The following is a 23884-nucleotide window of genomic DNA, read 5'->3' as shown; positions in this document are numbered from 1 at the left end:
AAAATAATATTATGTAGATAATAGTAATTTATTTTTAAGAATTTTTTATACCCTTCCAAATGCCAACCAACATCACTCAGGTGAATGAGTATAACTTAGAAATCAAATATAAATAAGACAGGCAAGAATATCTACAGTTGTAAGATAGGAGGTTCTTTCAGGAGTGAGACAGAGAGAAAATAAGGAAAGCAAGTTTGTACTGTCATGGACAAATGTAAATACCTACTTCATTGCTATATTTAATCTCTCTTTGAAATAATGTATACACGTGACTTAATGAAGTAATCCATGACCTTAAATCTTTGGTTCATTTTTGAATCACATATATCTTTCAATTTGCTAGAAGAAAGAGTCATCTTGTTTAGAATAGAATAGAGTAGAATAGTGTAGAATAGATTAGAATAGAGTAGAGTAGAGTAGAGTAGAGTAGAGTAGAGTAGAATAGAATAGAATAGAATAGAATAGAATAGAATAGAATAGAATAGAACCATTGGTAAATGAATGGATTGAGGGGTGACACTGTCCACTGAGAAGCAGCACATTATAATGGGCAGGGAGGGAAATGTGGATGGAATAAATCTGCTGTGTAATTTAGAACAAAAATATTGACACCTTCCAGTGACTCAGTTTCCTCTCATACCAACTAGCAAGAACGTATTCTATTACAAAAATTATTCTCAATGATGTCAAAGACTTATCGTTGTCCAGCACAGATTGTAAATCACTTGTGGGAGAGCTATTAACATCCAGCCACAAGTGACTGGTTAGCCATCTCCTTTTAATCATGTAGTTCTTGCCATTGAAGTAGCTGCATCAGGCTGTAAGGAGGAACTGTCCTGTCTGCAGACACAGGCAGAAATATAAGTAGCAATTCCAGGGTGACCAAAAAAGAGAACAGGCCAGACTCTTGAGTGCCCTCAGCAAGCTCTTCCCAGCATCTGAGATGGACCTCCAATTCTTTGTTGTCTGGGATGCAGCGTGTTCTGGAAGATTTTCTGTGGCTGTTGCAGAAGGCTCTGTCAGCCTGATTTTGACATTCTCCACTCTGTCATGGTGTGCACCAGACAGGAACATATGGTTCCGAATGTCCGTGGCAGTTGTGTAGAGGACACAACAGAAAGAGTTGTTTTGTGTTGAGAATATAAATAAGAATGACATGGAATACAATGAAATGGTTACTGGAGAACAGAGACCTTCAATACTTCAAATTGCTTATTATGGTTGTCAGAGAAGAAAGAGAGTTAAAACACTGACATTGTCTCCTGCTGTGAAAAAAAAATGCTTTTATTGATTATTGTAGAACTATTCAATGAAAAAAATCAATATTACTCTAAGATTTTCTGTTGCTTGTCTAAGTAATTTTATAGAACACGGGTACTCTGAAATAGTGTTTTACAAAGGCCCTTCTCTTAGAGGATTTTGAAAAATAAACAGAGAATCAGTTAATAAACTAGTATGGTTTCCTGTGTGAATTTTCAGCTCAATAATTTGAGCGGAGAAAATTTGTTTCCCTTGCCCTGGGATAAATATCCATCTAACCAAGCTCTTATCTGTTCTTCCCTCATTATGTAGCAAGCTTTTAGAGATCACTTCATATGCCCCAAATATATGAGTTGCCCAAGAGTAATACATTTGTTTTCACTCATTTGGAATTTAGTGGGTTTTTATTTATTTGTTTTTCTATCACAGGGCACCCTGCTTTCACCTTGTTATTACTCCACAGATGATTCAAAGGCAATAAGTATATAGAACCGGAGATGTTCACTGGCTCTGGACAAATTCAGGACCCTTACATCAAGTGATGTCTCCCCCATGTATGTATGACTTCATGAGTAAGGAGATGCATTAGCTTCCAGAAGGAGGAAGCCACTTGCCAGAAAGAAACAGACTACCGGGTTTGACTCTCATGATGGTGACCTATGATCATGACCAGAACTGGAAGGATGAGATTAATAACCCAACTCTCCAAAGCTGTAATTACCTAATCATTATGAAACAGCTAAAAAAGAACAGGGTAGGTAGAACATGTTAAAACGGTGGAGATAGAACAAGGGACATATACTTCTGGTTCCCCTCAGAAATGAACAGAGACAAGGCTTCAAACATGAGTTAATTTAGGAGGAGAGTCTAGAAAGAACAGTAAAAGTGAGGGCATGGGGGGTTTGGGGGGAGGGAGAAGAAGCCCCTAGAAGATGCATTCCTAACTAGTTGTCACTGTGGGCAACTGCCTGTGCTTTTCTCTGAGGAATTTAGGGAGTCAATGGAGAATGCACCTTAGAGTTGTGCTAAGTGAGGGGTTGCTCCTAAGGGTACTGAACACAGGCCAAACTTCCACAGTCACAAAAAAAAAAATAAGAAAAGAAAGGGGAAAAAAAGACCTCAGGAAGCATCCCAGCTGTTTGCAGGAAGCCCTGTTCACATGCAGAGGTAACCGCTGTGAGCATATGGGTGGGCTACTGAAAGCATCTGCTACTGCAATTTATACTAAAAGTTATAAAATAAGTGTGTCTAGGTAAAGATAGAGGGTTGATTTTCTCCAGGAATTCCTGTAAAACTACAAAACAGGAGTTGGGAGAAAATACAATATTGAGGAACTTACCTGGCCAATCAGGAATGTGAAATCTGAAACCAGCAATGCTGAAAGTCAAGGGCAGCCTGCTTTTCAGGGTGGAACATCACGTGGAGGCCCAGAGCAGGCAGCCAGGAGCACCTGGAGGACCTGAGGGAAATAGAGCTCTAAAGGGCACGGGATTGCTGGAAAGCTCTTTAAGAAACAGACACGTATATACTACTCACAGCTCCCTCTGCATATGCCCCTTGCATGAAACTAGGGACGTTTTCTCTGGAGATGAAACAAGTTCTCTGGATCAGAGGTGGCAAAAAGCAACACAAAGGCCTGAATGACAATCTGAACTGGGAATTAAGTAAACAAAGAGGCAAACAGAAGTTGAAGTCAGTCAGCTATCTTCTCTCCCCAGCAGCCAGACCTTTATTCTCAAAGGAAACCAGGAGAGCTTTCTCCCCGAAATTTTAACACGCAGATGGAGGGGCCCACTCTATGGGCCCTGGCCATCCCTGCACACAAAGACAAAGCATCCTCTTAGTGTGAAAGAGCATAAGATTCGTGTACACTGGAAGACAAGAGAAGAATGCTTCCCAATAAAACACCTAAAGTTACCCATCCCCTTGTGGGTAGATGCCCAGGCAAACAGGCTTGGCCCAAAGCAGGACCACTGAGGCCTGAAAACTTGCCACAAGTCTTAGGTACCTTCTGGCGTGGCGCCATGGGAAAGCGGCAGAAGGGACCAGGCACGTCTGGGATAAAAGGAGCAAAATCAAAGCACAAACCAAGATAAAGGCTGCCATTGTCACTCTCCCCAGAAGCCTCTCTCCCAACTCTTTCAAGTATCTCCTTCCGTGTCCCCCAATTCCCTGGTGCAAGTCTAAGGCTGAGGAACAAGTGAGCCCTTCTCCTCGTGTCTTGCCAGAGCCCACCTGCCTTCCATGGTCTGTAGCTTCACCTGCCGCTCAGCTCTGCCCCCTTGGTGCCAGCGCTAGTGCAAGGTGGCTGGATGTAAATGGGAATATTTCCCTCCCCTTTTTATGAAGTTGCTTCTGTTACAGGAATGTCATCAGATCAAGAGACATTGAAATAAACTGATATCAGAGGTTCCCATGTTTCACTCCATATTATTCTTTAGCAAAGCATAGAACCCACAAGCCCTATCAATTGTCTCAGAGCTTGTAATCAACATGTTAGCAATTCCTCCCTTAAATGTGAACAGACAATAAAAGGTTGTAGGGTACTTAAGGTAGCTCCCAATAGGGAAGTTAGAGACTAAAACACACACACACACACACACACACACACATCTTCAAAACAAGAGACTATTGACTACTTGAGCAGGAAAACCCCCAATAATATCCCCAGAGGGTTAAAAAGAAGGTCCGTGGGAACAGCATGAGATATTTTCAAAAACATTTAGAAGGGAAAAAAAAAAATCAGAAACTTTGCATTTGGAATCCTCCCAGACTTTGCCCTATGTCTCTTGTCTTTGACTGATTTTAATCTCCTTTCTCTAGAGTAAATTGTAACTAGGAGTAGAAAATCCCTAATAACCGCTGTGACACTTTAAAATGCATGATTCTCCAATTTGAAGGAGTTTGGGAATACCCAAAACTTGCAGTGGGTGTCAGAAGTGATCAAAATCTTGGGGATTGTGCCCTCAAATCTGACGATTTGATTAACTCTGGACATGTGAGATCCAGAAAACTGGAACACATCCCAGGAGAAAAGTGGAAATAACGCAGATAAACACAGAAGGAAACTACCAGAACGCTCTACGGAGGACCTACAAAACCCATCACCAAAAGTATGAAAATGAATGTATCTGGGGCCTCCCTGGTGGCACAAGGGGTTAAGCATCAGCACTATGAAGCTATCCACAGCCTCTGAAGCATGAGTTCCATCCCTGGCCAGGGAGCTGACCCACATGGCACAGCAGACCTCTCCTGTCTTACCCGCTGCTCCCCTCAGCAGTGTATTTCAGTAGATCTGCCTGTTCTGCTCCCCACTCAGACTCTGGTGAATCCTCTTACCTTCTATACCTGTGGGATGTCCCTCAGTTTTTGTATGCATAAATAAACAAATCTTTTTAAAAAAGAAAATTAATGTGTCCATGGAGAATGTTTCTAACGGAAAATGAAGTGGAAATGAACAAGAAACTATATATTGGATAGAGAGACTATTAGAATCTATGGAAAATGTGCAATACAGAGAAATCAAGCCAATGGAAAAAAAAAGACAATAATTAACTTTAGGAAAAGCAAAGGGCAAGAAAAAACACAATCCCAGCACAGTGCTCAACTGTGTATCTACCAGAAGACTCAAGTACAAAGCCTGAACAGTGATGACATTTCCAATCTTAGTATACCAAGAAGAGGAGAGGGAGACACCAAGGGGAGGACAGTGTTGAGTGAAAATTTCCTGTATCATGGCAGGATGATAGATAATCCCTCCAATAATGAAGTCGGCAAGAACTATTTACGCATCTTATTAAGAAATGGAGTTTGTACAGATACTCTACAAAGGACAAAGACGCTGAGGGAGAGAAGAAACTGGAGAATTGTCATGTTTTTATTTAGTATGATGTAGCTTTTAAAATTATATGCATGTATTTCTAGGATAAATAAAAGTATTTTTAAAAGATGACAGTTTGAGAGGATTATGTGTCGTAAAGCAAATCAGAACTATAAAAATAAATGTTGGACATTTGTACAGCATATGATTTGATAAAATGAAAACTTATACATCGAGTTGATGTTGATAAACAGGGAGAGAGCTCTGAGGTTAAGAGGGAGGGGCAGGGGGAAAGAAAAGGGGAGATGAAGATAGTGGTAGGAAAAATTAGTATTAATTTGATTCCAATGTTTTCCTATGTTAAAAACAAAGACACAGGTGTGCCAGGTAGTTGCACTTAGAGAATCAATAACAGCTTAGGATACCACTTTTGAAATTCACGGAATTGCTTTTAACATCACTGTAAATAAAGAAGAGAGAAAAAGGCATAATTTCAAATTTAGATTTCTATCTGATTCACTATGAATACAATAGTGTTGCAGTTATAGAGAACAGAAAAAGACATGATATCCCCAAAAATGCTTGATCGCAACCATATCCTTACATTTTTTCTTTGCCGTTTGGATGCACTAAGTTTAAGTACATGGAACCTTTATATATGCCCTTTGTGGGGTGCCAGGGACAAAATTTATACTCATGCTGGGGAACAAAAAAGAAAACTGAACAAAAAGATATGACAATTGTTTGTTTTACTAATAAGGAGATTGAATCAGTCATCAGGAATGTTCCAATGAAGAAAAGTGCTGAGCAGATGGCTTCCTTGGTGAATCTTACCGATTTTTTTTATAATATTTGTCTAAGATTTATTTATTTGTGCATACAAGAGCTGGGGTGTAGGCCAGAGATGCGGGGGTGAGAGGATGTACCAGAGACAGAGTGGGAGCAGAACAAGCAGATGTACTGAAATACTCTGCTGAGGGGAGCAGCAGTAAGACAGGAGAGGTCTGGTGCACCATGTGGGTTAGCCACAGATAACTTTGTAGTGCTGCTTCTTAACCCACTGTACCACCAGGGAGGCCCCAATCTTACCAATTTAAAGAAGAGTTAATACCAGATTCTCCCCAAAGCTCTGAGAGAAGGGTCCTCCCAAACTCATTTCATGAGGCCAGCATTTTTCTAACACCAAAGCTAGAAAATTAATTATTTACTGTCTGACATACAGCAAAAGCATTATTTCAAGGACTACCTTCCAGTGAGGTTATTGTCCCCAGAGTCATCCCAGCAGAGGTGGCACTTGGGAGGAGACATTGCAGATAGGATTCCTCTAGCAGGTGGAGTTGGCTCCCATGCTGGCCAATGTCCCTTGATACTAAAACACTGTGATTTGCTGCTCATTTACCAGCTCGAGACAAAAATACTTCTGAAAGTATTAATGGCATCATATAGGCTGCATACATACATGCTGTGAATATGTGAAAGCAAAACATTGCTATAGTCAAAGACTCACGCAATCAGGTGTAATATTATTACTGGTCATTTGCGAAATGCAAACCAAAATTAGATACCATTTTTCACCTATAAATAACCAGTAGTTTTTCAAAATAATAAACAAAAATAAAAAAAAAAATCTGTGACACTTCCAGCAAGAGATTTGAAGAAAAAAATTAAACCAAGATGTAATCATTAGAAACTTGGTTTAATTTGTATAATTTAAATATGAAAAAGGTTAGTGTGTGTTGCTGTCAGGAGACCTAAATTGGAAAATCTAAAGGAAGACTGGGCTGCATAAAAATTAAAATGCTGTAGCAGTTATGAGCTTCAATTTTATTTTTTAAAGGCTCTCCTCTGCAAATACCTTAACGTTTCTGTCTGCTTATTTAAACAGTCCCAAACTGAAATAATTTGAGCATACAAGATTGCTGAAAATTATTATTAAAACACTATGAACTGGGCCTCCCCTGGTGGCGCAGGTGATTGAGCGCAGTGCTGTGAAACTGTCCACAGCCTCTGCAGCGCCGGTTCCATCCTGGCTGGCCGGCAAGGGTCCCACATGGCACGGCCGACTTCTCCTGTCTTGCCTGCTGCTCCCCTCAGCAGTGTATTTCAGTCAGTCTGCCTGTTCTGTTCCCCGCTGTGTCTCTGGTGAATCCTCTCACCCTCCCTCACATCTGGCCTGTACCCCGGTTCTTGGTTCTTGTATGAATGAATGAATGAATAAACAAACAAATAAATAAATAAATAAATCTTTAAAAAAATGAAAAGAAAAAAAAGAAACATGAAAACAAGAAACGCAATGAACAAGCAAACTTCAGATCCATTAGTTCTGTACACAAGGTACGCCATTTTACATGCCCTCTTCCTGAGGTCAGATATTATAGTCTTATCATGTGACACTCCCAGCAATCAAACCCATTCAGCCTACAAAGAGGAACCGCAGTCCACTAAAGAAGGGCTGTGCAGAGTCCCACATTATATGCATAGATCCTGCTCCACTGGAGTTGGGACTCCAGAAGAGGAAACTCATGAAACAATTGGTTAAAGGTTTCACTTAGTGTAAGTGCTGAGAGGAAAGTAAAGGGTACAGTGGAAGAGCAAAACACAAGGGCATGTGTTTCCTGGCGGTCCAAGGAAGATCTCTGCAGGATGAGGAATGTGGCATGAATAATCCTCTATTAAGAAGAGCAAGAGGGAAATAACATTTGAGTTACTGAGAGCAGCTTGGGAAAATATCCTGAGACTTGGAGAGGTGGCCATTTTGAGGACTGGAAGAGTAGAAGAGCAGAACAATAGTGAAAAGGAAGGAGATTCACCGATGGGAACGGGAGACAGATGAAGAGGAATCCCAGAAGCCTACGCAAGGGGAAGAGGCTGTGGTTGCTCTGGACTGTGTGGTGGGGACTCAGCCTGAGGCACACATAATGACAAAGAGCCACAGTCAGGAAAGATGGAGCCAGGCTCAGAGTGGCATGTGGCCTTGGCCAAACAGTCTCAGTGTTCAGGAAGGGCAGGAAGGATCCAGCCTCTGCTCACATTTCTCATCTCATTGGGTTGCACCCTCCCTCCAACAGCTCACACCAGTCACACTGGCCTTATTTCAAATATTTTTATGGGTGGAAGCTTCCCATATTTTGAGCCTTCTCTCTTGCTGGAATGTGTTTCTCCTTCTCCTTCAGCAGCTCTCAACTCCCTTTCAAGGCAAGGTGTTAAGTTTCTTTCCTCAGAGCAGCCTTTCTTAAATCTCAATCCAAAGCAAGTTGTGCTTTTCAAATCCATCACACTCCAACTTTGCTTCATGGAAACTGTATTCTGTCTCTGGGCCTCAATGTGCCCTTCTGTAAAATGGGGGTGCTAATATCAGTGACCATCGCAAAGGGTCATGATAACAAATCAGTAAAAATAATATGTACACAATGGAATACTATGTGGTGGTTAAAAAATTAACAATGAACTCTTGCCATTTGTGATAACATGGATGGGGCTGGAAGGGATGACACTAAGCAAAATAAGTCAGATGGAGAAAGACAGATTCCAGATGGTCTCACTTATATGTGGAGCATAGAGAAGCCATATGAAAGGTCAGACAACAGTTAAGGCCTAAAAAGCTCATGTGACTTATGTCGTTAGTGATCAGGTCAACCTTGGGACACAAGTCTCCTAACTCTGAGTCTTCTATTCTTTAGCCTTGGAAGAACCACAGATTTATGGATGGAGGTAGCTGAATACCAACTTGTTTCTGATCTTCCGTGCCTGATTCTTTTATACTCTCAGGTTGTATCCTAGGATATAAAGATATTAAGAAAGAAGATTTTTTTTTTCTGTCAAGATTTCTCTTCAGTTGCTTTTCATGGGAACTTAAAGCTCAGTTATAGCATTTGGGTTATTTAGTTTATTCTAAGCTTTTTTTAGCCAATGGACCCAAGTTAGTACAACATCACAGTGAAATTGTTAAAGGTTTGTGTAATGATAGTCATGTTGATGAAAAATAAAATGTTAAAAGAAACCCCTGCTCCACAGGGCTTTTTGGTGAAATTTGAGGAAGCACATGTAGGATTAGATTAGACACAGCATGCTATATTTATCAGCTGAGTATAACACTAAATATAAACTGATCCATTTCAGAGCTCTGAATGAAATCAAACAAGAGAGCTGACTCATTATTTAGTTCAGTCATACAAATGTTCACTTATGAATTGTAGGTTGTATGCCTTATGAAATTTCATTCATTCATTCATTCTATCGTTTAATGGGCATCTATGAAGACTCTTAGTGCCAGCACAGTGATAAATGATGAGGTTTCAGGAGAACAGAACAGACAAAGCCTATTGAGTTTATAATAAAGTAAATAAGCAATGAGAGAATTAATAGTGACCAGGAGCCAATGAAACTGGGCATTGTGAGGGAGATTAATGACAGGAGTTCATTTAGATCAGCTGGGCAGAGTGGATAGAAAGAGGCAAGTTGGGAGGGGAGAGGACAAGGATAATAAAAAGTGAATTGTAACACACCAGACAGAAGTTTGTGGTGACTTGGGCCAGTGTAGTGGTTTCTCAACCAGGGGTAATTTTATACCACAGAGGACATCTGGCAATGTCTACAGACATTTTTTGGTGGTTACAATTTGGGAGGAGGGTACTACTGACATCTAGTGGATAGAGCCCAGGGAAGTTGCTAAGCATCCTATAATGCACAGAACAGCCTCCACAACATCAAGATTTTCTGGTCTAAAATCTCCAAAATATTGAGGTTGAGAAGCCCCAAGATAGAAAGATAATAGCAGAGCTGTAGAGAAATGGCTTATAGAAGTCTGTTAGAGGTAAAGTCCATAGTATATGAAAATTGACTGGAGGAATAAAATCAAGGGAGAAATCAGGGCTAACCTCCTGAGTGTCCAGGTTTTAATAACTAGATGGAAGGTGGTATGCAATTGAAATGAAAAAAGTTGGAAGAAGACTTGGGGAGGAGGCAAAGATCTGGCAAAAAAAAAATCAGGAATTTGACGTTAGAAATCATCATTAGAACTGACAGTGTGAGAATCTCGAGACAAGATCTGAGCCACAGAAGAAATTTAAAGACCTTAGTTTAAAGGTATTTAATATCTTAGAAACAAATGACATCTGTTTCTAGGGGGGGGGAATAGAATAAAAATAGCCTGAAAAAAACTATAGACTAAAAGTAGTCAGAAAATGAGGATTTTGATCCTAAATCAGCTACATCAGAACCTCCCAGGAGCTTCTAAAAGCCACTTGAACTTTTGCTTTCAGCATCCTGGACCACATTATCAGTATACTCAAGTCACTCAAAAGGTTTCAAAAGCTCAGTTATAACATTTGGGTTCTTTAGTTTAGTCTAAGCTATTTTCTTTGTTTCTAGTAGTCTTCTAAAAATTCAGTAATTTTAAATGGATTAGTATCTAAGTGATATCACCAGTGCTGCTTTCCACTATATGCTATATTATTAACTGCAGTGTATCAATTAAATCTTCAGATTCAGGGGATGACAAAGAGAGAATGCATCCAAGTGGGCACTTTCTTCCTTAAGATTAATGGCAGGGCCTCCCTGGTGGCACAAGGGGTTAAGACACAACCTATGAAGCTGTCTGCAGCCACTGCAGCATGAGTTTGATCCCCGGCCAGGGAACTGACCCATATGGTGCAGCAGACCTCTCTTGTCTCACCCGTTGTACCCCTCAGCAGTGTATTTTGGTACATTTACCTGTTTTGCTCCCCACTCACTCTGGTGGGTCCTCTAGACTCCCACACCTCTGACCTGCACCCCAGTTCTTGCATGCATAAATAAATAATTCTTTAAAAAAAATTAAGGGCACTGTGAAAAATGTGACTGACATTCATTTGGGGTCAAAAAAATAATGAGATCCATCTATACACAAAAGACAGTTCTTCGAAAAAGCACAATACAAATTAACAGCAGCTGTTGATCATTCATGAGTAACTCAACACCATGAGCCGTGTACATGAGCATTTTAACAAGGAAATAAACTCCAGTCTTAAAGTTTACAGAATTTCACAGATGACACAGAAAAGTAACTTAAGTTTGATATGTATTCTTTAAGAAATCTGTAGGAAATGCAATCTTTCTGATCTCTCTAATAACCAAAGGGAATTGTTTACTCATTGTCCAAAGGTAATGCAGATAAAAAGTAGTAAAATTTCTTAAATAGTACTGGACCGATCACTGTAATTATAAAATTAATTGTACCTATGTTGCTGACTAATCTCTCATGAGAAAGTATTTGTGTGCCTGCCATCTAAGGTTTATTGAAACTACAAATGTATTCATGAATTTATTTAACCCCCCAAAATGTACTTACCTTAAAAGAACTAATATATACTGAGTAAAAAGGGTCAAGAGGAATTATTTATATGCATAGCTCCTATAATCCTCTAATAACCCTATTTTGTCATTATTATTTTGATTTTACAGATGAGGTGATCAAGAATTAGAGAATTTATCAGTCAGTATAGAGTAGGTTATGCTGCAGTAACAAACATCTTAAAATTGTAATGAATTACAATATAAAATTGACATGTCACTGATTCATCACCAGTTTGTTGCAGGTCTGACAACTACTCAGAGCAACCCGTTCTGAAAGGTAGCTCATGGTTCCAGGATCCTGACTTCTAGAATTTAAGGCTTTCAGGGTTACTTGGGCAAAAGAAGAAAGTTCTGCCCTATGAGATCATGTCACTGCCTTTCTTTTCACCCACAAATGGTGAATTACACTTCCATTCACATTCAGTGGGCAAAATAGAATTGCATGGTTATACCTCACTGAAGAGGTATAACGTTTGTATGGGCTTGTAAAGAAGAGAACTAGATATAGGTAAGCACCAGACAGGCAAATGCTTAGGATTAAAACTATATCCACTAACAGGTTTTCTATTTATTCTTCCTTTAAGAAATGCTTACTAATCACTTATAAACTATCCATTCTTTGAGCTCTGAAGCATTACTTCCTCATTGAGACCATCCCAAACTCCTACATGAGGCTAAATTCCTTTTTCTCCATGTCCAAAGTGCCATTTTGTAAAACTCATCACATTTCTTTAATACTGATTAGTTTCATTATGGCAGAGTCCATTCTCTCTGTGTCTGCAGGATTTGGCAAAATGTCTTATACAAAGTAGGCACTCAAATAAGAATTGAATGAACCAATGAATGATGAACGAAGGAAAGAAGAATTTGCTTCTTTTCTGAAGCAGGTTATACCACTGCTGGATACTTTCCTGAGTTAGGAACGACCCCCTCTATGACTAAAAGTGACAACAAAGTCCATCCTATATTTTTTATTTTTCTTATTTCATCTCACCTACCTAAGATTGACTGAGACTACTACTTACCCTCAACAACAAAAGCTTGTCAAATCTCTGAAGGTAACTTGTACATCTCCTTAATTCTCAGTTTTATTAATTCATATATGAAATGAATTCCTAACTCTGGATCAACACTTCTAATCTGTGGATTTTTTGTGTTTTTGCAACTCTCCTCCCAGACATATGCACACTACTTGAAATATGAGCTAACTAGTTCTAGTAGTGAGGATTTAATCTCCCTTGTGGGATGGACAATCCATGTACTATAAGGTCATCTGTGAAAAATGCAGTGTTTGTTACTGCACACAAGATACCAGTAGGTATTTGTTATTTGTTGAATGAATGAATGAATGAATGAATGAATACATCTTAAGGTATATTACATTCATTTTGTAATTGTTTAATATCTTGGGCCCAAATATTAGGTCATTTTTTCAGACGGATGGACTCAGTTTAGTTCAATTCTCCAAAATCTATACTGAGTGGGGAAAAAAAAAAAAAAAAAAGAAACCAACAAGACCGCTACGAATGTTCGTGGAGAGCTAGCAGATATTGATATAGAACATTTCCGACAAAGCTCGAAGGAAATTAAGCCTAATGATCACATGTTGACGATTTCCCCTGGGACGTGTCCTTGTCCTTCTGCAAAGTCTCCAAACCTACATTGCTAAAACAGCCTATCTACCCGGCGTTCAAACGTGACAGTCAAAAGAAATCAAGAGAAGGAGCAGCATTGAAAGCTGACTCTTCCCCAGTTTTGCACGTGTAAATGGAAGCAATTCACAAGGGCTTATCTCCAGCCTGAATAATGAAGAAGCCACTCTAATCTTGGGGTACTGAACAGTTCCCATCCCTGTTCCCTCCTCCTCTGCTTCATCCTCGTCAGAGTTAAAGCAGAGCTCAGCTATCCTCTGAAATCCTGGCGTCAGAGCAGGCGACCCTCCATCAAGTGATGGCAAGTCCTAGTTGGCCTCCCCTCTGACCCCCTCTCAGACCTTGCCAAGGTCTCACACCCCTTGGCAGAGACGCTTTGCTCTGCCCAGTAGGTTGCGTTCATCTGCCTCGAGGACGCCTCGCTCCATGGACTTTCCAGCAGCAAAGCGCAAAGTTGAGGGCGAGGGAGGATGTGCGTGCGCGTGTGCGCGCGTGTGAGTGTGTCTGGATCCGTGGAGTCGGGGCGGGCGGTAAACAAAGGGTGGGGCCAGCGAGTGGAGGAGGCGAGCAGGGGTTGAGAGAGCCAGAGCGTGGTTCCGATCCCAGTTAGACCTGCTGGAGCGCGCCCTGCTCACTCAGAGCCCCTGCACCAACTCCCCCGGTGCCCCCCTCCCTCGCTCGCCGCACCCTCCTCCTACCCCCACTTTTGCATCTGACCAGAGGACGGATGAGGAAGACGTTCCCGCAAATTGGGGCAGCAACTTTCCTCTGCCGGGCTCCGGGCTCCGGGAGCCGGCGCGCGCTGGTCGCCCACGGTCTGCGGCCCATGGAGCAGGAGGACGAGGAGCCCTGACGGGCGAGCGGCCGGAGCCTGGAGCCCCGAGCGAGCCCCGCGCCGCGCGCCCGCTCCGCGTTCCCACGCCGGCCCCCTCGGTCCCTCCCGGAGCGCAGCGCGCAGGGTGCAGACGCCGAGCATCCCGGGGAGGATGAGGCGCGGACCCCGCCGGAGCGGGCTGCATCTCGGGGACGTGCGGCCGCGGCTGGGTCTCGGCATGAATTAAGCAGCCAGGAAGATGCAGCGCCGCGCGCTCCTCGCCCAGCCCTGGCTCTGGACCAGGGACGGCAGCTGGGCGCTCCTCTATTTCCTCGGCGCTGTGCTCCCCCAGACCGCCCCGCAAGTCCTCAGGATCGGTGAGTGAGCCCGGGGCGCGCTCCGGGCTGGGGCTCGGGGGACGCGGTCGCTCCCTGCGGCCGGCGCGGGCGCGGCGATCCCGGGGAGGCAGCGCGCGCGGCGCGGGGCCAGGTGCTGGGCGCGGAGGTCAGCGCGCGCCGGAGGCTCGGGGAAGGGGGAGCCGCGTCACTGCTTCCCTCTGGGCGAGTGTCGGGCGTCCCCGCGAGGTGCGGTTGGCGGGTTTTTCAAGCCGGGCTCCAGGAACGCGGCCCGGAGGGCAGGGGTCCGGGATCGCCCGGGTCGGTACCCTCCGCCCGGCGCGGGGGCGCGCGGCGGCGGGCGGCGGGCGTGGGGTGTGAAGACTCTCACCCGGCGCCTGGGGTGTTGTCGAGTAGTCCAGACCCGCTGTCCTGGTCACTGGCGACCCTGATTCTGGGAACTCGCAGGAGTGCCCAGATCTCAAGAAGAGCAGTCGGGGACCCCCGGGGGTTCCCCAGAGCCTGTTCATTGCAAGTTCCCATCCCTAAGTTAGGTTCTTCCACAGGGAATCTCCAAAGTCTCTGCCCTAGGAGAGCGCAGAGCACGGATCTGACTTCTGGCTGAGAACCCAAGGAGTGGGGAGGTATCAGTCAGCATCATGAGAACCTCCTAAGTGTCCCACTTGCTCCCCAGTCTGCCTCCCCTGTGCACCCCTAAGCAGGATCCAGTCCCCTGTCAAGGTACCTCTCCTGGACACTGGACTATCACAGATGAGACCCTGGAAGGCCTAAAGTAGGAATCCAGGGAGAGCCTAAAGAGAGCAGAAAAGGACAGCAGGGGTGGTGGTGGATTTGGGGGGACTTTGCTAGTGGGTGGGCTCAAGTACCTAAGTAGACATGACCCACCCCCAAGGTTTGCACTGTGCGCCCTGAGCTTTCCTGGCTGCTCTTTGGGTTGAAGCAGCTCTTTGTCTTCCTTAATACTGTCCCTTTCAAAGTAAACCCGCTTCTGTTCTTAGTCTCCATTTGCCCTTCACCAGCCAATGGTGCTTCTTGAGATACAATCAAGAGCGAGCCACAGGTGAAATTTTGACACCACAGGAGCCTCCAGTCTCCACTGCAGGCAGCTAGAGTGAGTCCTGAACAGTGGGGGCTTTTAACTCACCCTTTCCAGGAACTGGCAGAAAAGTGCAAGGAACAGCACAGGGCTCAGAGGTCCCGCCAAGTGGCCGATGTGTCTCATAACTTTGCTACTTCTGACCTGTAGTTAGGGAACCTCTTTCCAGAGATTCAGGACCTAGTTCTTATCACTGAATAGTCTCATTTTTTAAAAAAAAAGTTTACTGCACTAGACCAGTGGAGTCCAACTTTTAAGGGAAGGAAGATCCCAAATACTAAATTTTACTACACACGTATTTTCTAGGCAGTGAATGGATAATGACAATGTGTATTATATTAGATAATTTAGATTTCATGAAAGCAGTCTCAATATATTCACTTACCTGAAAAAAATACTGCAAATAATTAAAATATGTCACCATTGATGTTCTGGGTTTTGCAATACCATCATTCGCACAAATTCCAGTAAGAGCATTCGTTTGAATATTACAAAATAACTGATGAGTGTGTATTGCAATTTCCAAGGCTTATTAACACCACTGGTGTTTTGTTCATATATTATACATTTTAAAAGAAACAAAACCAGACTGCTAGAAGCAGTTTTGCCAGCCAATACCCCTCCTCCCTATGTAGCAAACTTTAGGAAGTATTATTCTCCTCTACATCCCACCCCCCAAGGGAATTCTTGAAGAGAAAGATGTGGAAAACAATATTCTAAGATATATCTGTCCACAGATGTGTTTCTCCAAGCTCCAAGCAATCACTTTCATCCCCTCAAAAGTAGTCTTCAAAGTGCAAACAATGCAACATGATTCACTGACCTTAAAATATATGCTACAAGATAATGAGATTTCCTTTTCTAACTGGAGGCAAAATGCACCAAGTAAAGTGGCATGGCAAGGAGCTGTTTACATGCCGTACAAATGTCTTAGTCCTTGTGACTCTGAGAGACCTGTGCTGGCCGGCATGGGCACCACCTGTGTGTGGTTAAGAACCATGATTTTAAATGGACAATTCAGCACCATGGAAACCAACTTTAGCTCAGAGGAAGCCTGCCTCTCAGTCATGAGTTTATGTCAGTCAAATCCAACATGAAGTATAAACTATCAAAGGAGTTGGGAACTCAGCAACTCTGTTTGTGTGTGTGTTGTGTGTGTGTGTGTGTAGAAGGAACAAGATAATTCAATATGCATTCTTTTTTTTTTTTTAATCTCACCTCTCTCCTCCCAATGAACCACCAATCTACCGACCCACAGAAAGAGGTTCTTGGTTAGTGACATGCATGTTTCCCAGTAATTTACAAACCCTGGTGTGAAGACACACACACCACACACTTCACACTGTGCATGTGTAGAGAAGCACTTGAATGTTTGAATGAAGTAATTTTCATTCTACTTCTCTTGCCAGAGTGTCTGCTTAAACTTCAGCTATTGAGAAAAATGCACATGCAATTGCTGGCACAGATGCATCCGTTTTCTAATATATACTAACAGGAATATATATTTACATAGTATAGTTTTTATTATCATCTCAAACACATAGATTTTAGAGGTGATGCTAATATCCTTGGTTAGGAGGTGAGTGGTGGGTAGCCATGCTTTCTGATACTTGATTTGTTGAGAGGGAACAGGGTTGGGTGCCACATCCAAACCACCTAGATCTGCTCACTCTCATCAGGCTTTGGATTTGCAAATGAAAAATCTAATTAAAACAATTCCACCCTCACAATGTCATTGGTAAGAGAACATGAGCTACCATATAAAAGGGCTTAGAACAGTATATGGAAATATTTTTTGCTTTATATTTTTTTGTTCTCTTTTCTTATTACTGACATTCTCTTCCTGAAACAGGGACTTAATAGTTGATGCGATGTGTTTTTATAAGACATTCAATATTTCTGAACGCAAATCTCTTTATCTGTGAACTAGCAGTGATGATAGCTGCCTTTCCCTTTTCACAGGGAAGGGAAAAAAATTTGTAATTTGCAAATAAAGCACTAAATAAATATGTGATCATCATATAATTAATAAGGCAGATAAAGAAAATTATACTGGAAATTTGAATGACTAGTGTGGCAAGGTAAATGACGATATAATTATCCAAATCTATTTTATGTTGATCATGAAGTTGGTCATAGCATCATTTTTGAATATTTAAGCCCTAGTGTCTCCCAAGGTGTGTGTTTACTATATAGCTACTTGTTTTTCTGCGGAAGTGTACAAACCTCACAACTTTATAATCACTTTGTTCTTTCATTTTAATAATCATTCTTCACTTGACAAATATTCACTGCTTAAACTCTTCTGCCCTGAATAGACACACTTCTAAATGCAGAACTTTTACCAGTGAACAAAAAATAAATACATATCCCCCTGGAAACTTGTAGGCAGGTGATTTCTGGTCTACAGCACCACTGACCTTTGTTCTTGGCCCTTCCATGAAAACATGCTTGATTATTTAATTACAAATGTTATTTTTGGAGAGTTTAGAGTCCACCTTCTGCTGTGGATTTGTTATATCAGGAGTATCATCTTCACAGGGCAGGTTCAGGCCTCCGGGTGCACAGAGAACAGAGGGGCTTCACGCTGTCAAACCTGGGGCAGGACCTCCTACTTTTCTTTTTCAATTGTGGAGTATTTTTTTCCTTTCCAAAAAAATTGAAATAACATTGCTTTATAAAATTATATAAGTTCCAGATATGCATTGTTGCCAAACAACATGTGTATATAACCACATTTTATTCACCACTGAAAATCCAATTTGCCATGTGATTTTCCTTTATTTCTCAATTTACTCACCCTCCACCCCTTCCCATGCCCTTCTGGTAACTATTAGTAGGTCTTATATTCAAAAAGTGTATTTTTGTTTTATTTAGCTCATCTTTTTTTGTTTGTTTGTTTTCTCTCTATACTGCTAATGAGTGAAATGATGTGGTGTTTATCCAATAAGATTTAAAAAAAAATACTTATGTTTTTGCATTTGATTTGGGAGGTGGGTTTGACCTGATAGGTACATCCACTCTGGGAAGGCATGGTGTTTGCAATATTAACTTGTGAACTGCAATTGGCACTTGTCTGGGAGGGAAGCTACCAGATTGCACCATGCAAAGGACTCCCTGGCTAATGTTAACATTTCTGCAAATGAACAGATTTATTTGCCTTATTATTTATCTGCATAAGACACCTCTTTAATATTGATTTTACAGGCCTTATGTTTACACTCTGTAGACCTGAAATGTAGCTACACTTCCTATGGCTTGTGGTCTCCAGTTTTCTTTTTTTTTTAAAAAAAGATTTATTTTATTTTATGCATACAAGAGCTAGGGTACAGGCCAGAGGTGTGGGGGTGAGAGTATTCACCAGAGACAGAGTGGGGAACAGAACAGGCAGATTGACTGAAGTACACTGCTGAGGGGAGCAGCGGGGGAGACAGGAGAGGTCTGCTGTGCCATGTGGATAGCTCCCTGGCTGGGTATCGAACTTGTGCTGCAGTGGCTGCGGACAGCTTTGTAGGTTGTGTCTTAACCCCCTGCACTACTGTGGGGTGGGGGGCCTGGTCTCCAGTTTTCATGGGGGCTTTGCCTAAATTCAAGTGCTAGTTGGAGAAATGCTAGCACTTGAAGTCAGCAATTCTATACTCAAGTTTCAAGCTCCTTGCATGAAATTATGTGGGATAATGTATGGACTCGTGTAAATACTTATGTAGCTGCTTAATCTGAAATCAAAAATAAAAGAGAAACTATTGCTCTTATTCAGGAGTAACTATATGCATTAAAACCAGTGTGACTTGTATTTGAGTATGTTTTTAAAAATTAGCAATGAGGAAATTTGGTATAATCATTTGACTCTCCCTGTTTTATCTTTAAGAAGGGTTTAAGGAAGGCAGCCCAGTTGGAGGGAAAGCCTTGCTGTCTAATGCTCTGCAAAACACACTGTTTTTAATTAAATAGTATACTTAGCTGGAATGGTTTTGAGGGAGGTTTGGTGGAGATGTGCTGTTGGTATGCTGGTGGTGGTGCATTCCTATAATGTCTTAATCCTCTTGTGTTGATCCATGGGTGGTAACCATAGACATAGAAAGCAGTCCATTTTTGTCCTAATTTTTTTCCAGAAGTTATTTTGACTACCAAAAAAAAAAAAAAAAGAGTGATGGTTAACTCCAGGTACATTTTTGTCTGACTTTGAGAAAATGAACTGTATGTGTCTGTGTGTGCCTTTAGTTTTGTTATCTGTAGAAAAGTGAATAATAAAGCGATGGGTTTGTTGAAATGTGCAATCATATGCAAAATGCATGGAATGCAGCAGAGGCCATGACAAAGGCAGCTTCTTCTCTGCTAATGACCAGGGCAGGAGCTTTGTGCTCTAGAGAAATTGATTTGTTGGGTCAAGTACGTGGAAATATTCTCCTTTAGGGGATCAAGAGACATGTTGGTATTCTACGTGCTCTCTGAATTCTTCACAGAGAAACCTATTTCTGATTAATCTAGTATCTCACATATTTTGATTATCAAAGGATCCTTACTTGAATTACACTTTTCAAATGTTCTACTGAAATCATGCTTCCCCAAACATCCACTACTGCTTCTTCAGTCTCACCTAAACTCTGTCCACTCCCCACGTCAGAATTCTTCATAGAACTTGAAGTGAAGACATATGTATATCTACTTTAAAGGTAAATAATTTTTACAAGCTTAAAATGTGATATGTACCATTTTCCTGTTTTTTCCCCTCTAGATTTGCTTTTGAACATTGTTTAAAATGTTAAATGTTACATGTATAGTATCTTTTTCAGTAATGTAATGTGTGGCAAATTCAAGCTCTATTTGTATTTCCAGTTAAAGTCATTTATTTATACTTGCATGCATACCTGAATTTTTCTAAATGATAAATCTTCATAAAGAATTGGAAACATTAAAACAAAAGGAATATATTTAAGCTACATGGGCATGAATTTCTAGTCTTGATGAACTAAGATCAAGTTATCATGTCAAGTTAGAAAACTTACACTCTTATTACATCAACACTCTGATATTAGTAATAATTAATCAATTGGAAATAAGGTCAATTGGAGGAGAAAATAAGAAGTATAGAGGTAAAAATATTTGATTTTGTATTTATCTTATTTGTGAACTGTTTTTATATCGAAATATTTAGAATTATTCTCCCAGGTTATTTGAAAAACATTTTATTCCTTTTTTGGTGCTTATTGAAAATTTAAGGGGTTTTTAAAGCATGTAATTTTATATAGTGCCAGGTTAATATAATTATGAAATCCAAGGTGAGATTCGTTACATATTGGTATTAAGAAGCAATGACATTGACTAAATGAGGGATAAACTCCTATTGACCACCTATCTAGCTTACCAAAAACACCCTACAATAACAAACACACTTTCTTTTAATTCCTTACTATCTTTACTATATTATCTTGTGCATTTGTTTACTAAATCAGTTGGAAAGGTTAGCTCATCTCACATCTTTAGATGAACTGCTAGTACGGGGGAAATCAAAACATAAAATAAAACAACACACAAAAGTCTAAAATTTCTACTGAATAATGTTTCAAAAGGAACTTGACAATGCAGATGTTTATACTAGAATTGCATGTGTTTGTTTTAATTTAATAGAAATCTAATGATTAATTGCTATTATTGTCATCAGTTTGGAGACTGGTAGTTGATTATCACTTGCTGTTTTCCTTAAAATGATGTACAAAGGAAAATAATAAAATGCACTATTTATTACCCTGAATGAGTCCAAGATTATGGCCTCTGTTAAGTCCAAATATCTGTTTTATTTGGTTGATTGAAATATCTAGTTTACCTTCATTGATTAAAATGCATAAATGAGTTCATATGCATTTCCATGCATTCCATAGCCCTGTTAGCAGAGAGAACTTAGAAATGAACATACCAGCAGCAATGAGCGTAGCTGGCTTCCTGGTATCCTTGGAGAAATGGATGATCTGGGGACTGAAAAAAAAGAAAATACACAAAAGGATCCTGGAGCATCTTGTTGTATCAGTCAAAGAAGTAAGAAATTGCTCACGAAAAAATTGATGGGAATTTGTTAAAGGGACACAGCCACCAAGCACTATGTCCCCAATGGCCAAAGCTGAAATAATTTGAGCAATAAAATTTGCTTTAAAATTTTAAAACCAAAGTTTAAAATAAAAAATCCATAAGCTCATATTGATAAAGATAAATGATTTAATAAGTGAATGGGAGAGAAGTGACAAAAATCCCCCAAGCAGAAAAGCCAGGTGACCAAGTTCAACATCATTAGTGACATATCATATTGACAGTATTTGCCTTTGATGTGATAGCATGCAAATGGCACTTTTCCAGATTCCCATCCACTCACAAGTAAAACATCATAAAATACCAATTGACAGGCATTCTACACAATACCTGGCTAATACTTACAAAAAACTGCCATGGTCATTAAAAGAAAAAGGAATGTCTAAGAAATCGAGAAACTGTCCTACCCTAGATTAGCTCTGGGAAACATGATGAATACTTTTAATGTGGCGTCCTAAGTGGGATCTTGGAACAGGAAAAGACATTAGGTAAAAACTAAGGACTATTGAATAAAAACAGATATTAGTAATATTGGTTCATTAATTTTAAGGATGGCACTATTAAAGGTGTTAATAACAGAGGAAACTATTGTAGAGTGTCTAAGAACCCTGAGTACTACCATCTCCATTTTTATGTAATTCTAAAACTCTTCTAAAAAAATAGTCTTAAAAAACAACCCAATTCAAGATTTCTTGTGCTGTTCTTATTTCTATCTACTTTGCAATACATAAAGAACTGTAATGGATTTCATTAAGAGAAATAGAAAAATGAGTGTTCATTCCATTCAATACATTATAAAATTTTCTAAGTGTGCCATTAAAATTAAGACAACTGCATATGTCAGTAAAATCACTGAAGAAATAAACTTTATACAAAGATTGCTATCGATCAGACATGACAGTTGTATATTTTTAGAATGAATTTGCAGAATATCAGACATTAGCTATTTCCATTCATTGACATCTAACTTTCCAACTATTATATGCCTTTTGTACTTAATTAAATATGATTTAACTTTGAATATTGATTCAAGTACTAAATATACTGTGTTACAAACATTAAAAGCTGATGTCTTTGAATAAATACTGAGAGTCAAACTATTCACACAGATTCTTTTTCTTAGCAAAATTGTCTAAATATGCCTTTAAGAAAATCAATACTTAATTCCCAGAGCCAATAAAGTACTTCATAATTCAAATTGTGGGAAGGATGGTGAAAATTTAGGTGCTTTTTTTTTTCATTATAGGGACTCCATTATAACTTTTAATGTTTTTTTCTCTTTATAAATTTTAAACTCTGAAGTGTCGGTTCATGTATTTGGCAGTCCACAGTCAGAAGTTACATTCTGATGACCTGCCTATATTTATATCATATATTACGTATATTATTGCACTTCATCTCCTAAAAATGGATGTGTCTAAAGGCTATATTGACCTTTTGAATTTGGAACAGGTCGTGTTACTTTCATTTTCAGGTGACCTTTGAGCCCCCAAGGCTGTTTCTGCACATGTCCACAATATTGACAAGAGCCACTTCAAATGATATGAATCATGTAAATGTTCAACAGAAAGGAATGGCTAAGAATAGAAAAGTATAGTGTGTTTGATTTTAATATTAATTTTCTTATATCATGGTTCATTTTTGAACCATGTATTTGATTTCTCCCCTCCTGTCTAGTCCTGGTAGTTCTCCTACCACCACAGTGCCCTAGATCCATCACCCTAGTCCCTGTGCTCTTCCGTGCTTTGTTTTGACCCCTGTCCTTCTGCCTCCCTGCTGTGTGCCTCAGATCTAAGGTCAGCTTGCAAGTTTTGTCTTTTTGTTGTTGTTTTTCCCTGATCCTTTTGTTTCTCTATATTCCAGATATAAGTAAAACCATCCGGTATTTAGACCAAGGAAAGAAGGACCCATTACATATAATTCTTATGATGAAATATGTGTGAAAATGGAAAATACTACCAAAATAATATCAAACATAGTATAGGATTCGCAGACTTAGGATTGGAATGTATGAAATTCCTTCTTATTGATAAGAAGCAAAAGAGAATGAATGTGTAAAGGGAAGAGTGGTGGGTTTTGTGGATGATTTTTTTTTTTCATTCATTTTGTCTCCTGTTAAAGTTCTTTGTTCAACTTGAAATTGAGGGGTTACAGTGATCATTATAGATGATCGCCTTCATCATTTGCATGCAGCTTGGCATAGTGGGATGTGAATGCCCTAGAATGAGAAAACTCCCACCTCGGTTTTGTTCCCAGCTCTGCCATGCCAGCCATGTCGGCCACGTTGGCCATGCCAGCCATGTCGGCCATATCTCTCTCCTTTTGCTCAGAGGGAGGCTGGTGGGGAACAGGTGTGTGAGAGCCCCAGTTTATCCCCTCTGGATCCGTAATTCCCTTCACTTTATCATCATTGGTTTAAGCCAAGATGCTGCATGAAAACATATAACTCTGTTCCACTTAGCATTTATAATC

The 23884-nt window shown here is 40.5% G+C and overlaps 1 protein-coding gene across 2 annotated transcripts in view; it reads left to right on the top strand.

The window, feature by feature from the left end:
- Positions 1–14138: 14138 nt before the first annotated feature.
- Positions 14139–23884, top strand: part of GRIK1 (glutamate ionotropic receptor kainate type subunit 1) — a gene marked incomplete at both ends in the record, with an annotated part of 352921 nt that continues 343175 nt past the window's right edge. For both annotated transcript variants that reach the window (XM_084231835.1, XM_084231834.1), the window contains one exon: positions 14139–14256. In XM_084231835.1, coding sequence (XP_084087961.1) covers positions 14139–14256 — 118 coding nt within the window. The remainder of the gene's footprint in view (positions 14257–23884) is intronic.

This window comes from Talpa europaea (assembly GCF_964194135.1).
Source record: "Talpa europaea genome assembly, chromosome: 4".
NCBI classification, from domain to species: Eukaryota; Metazoa; Chordata; class Mammalia; order Eulipotyphla; family Talpidae; genus Talpa; species Talpa europaea.
This window is presented reverse-complemented; position numbering and strand designations above follow the sequence as displayed.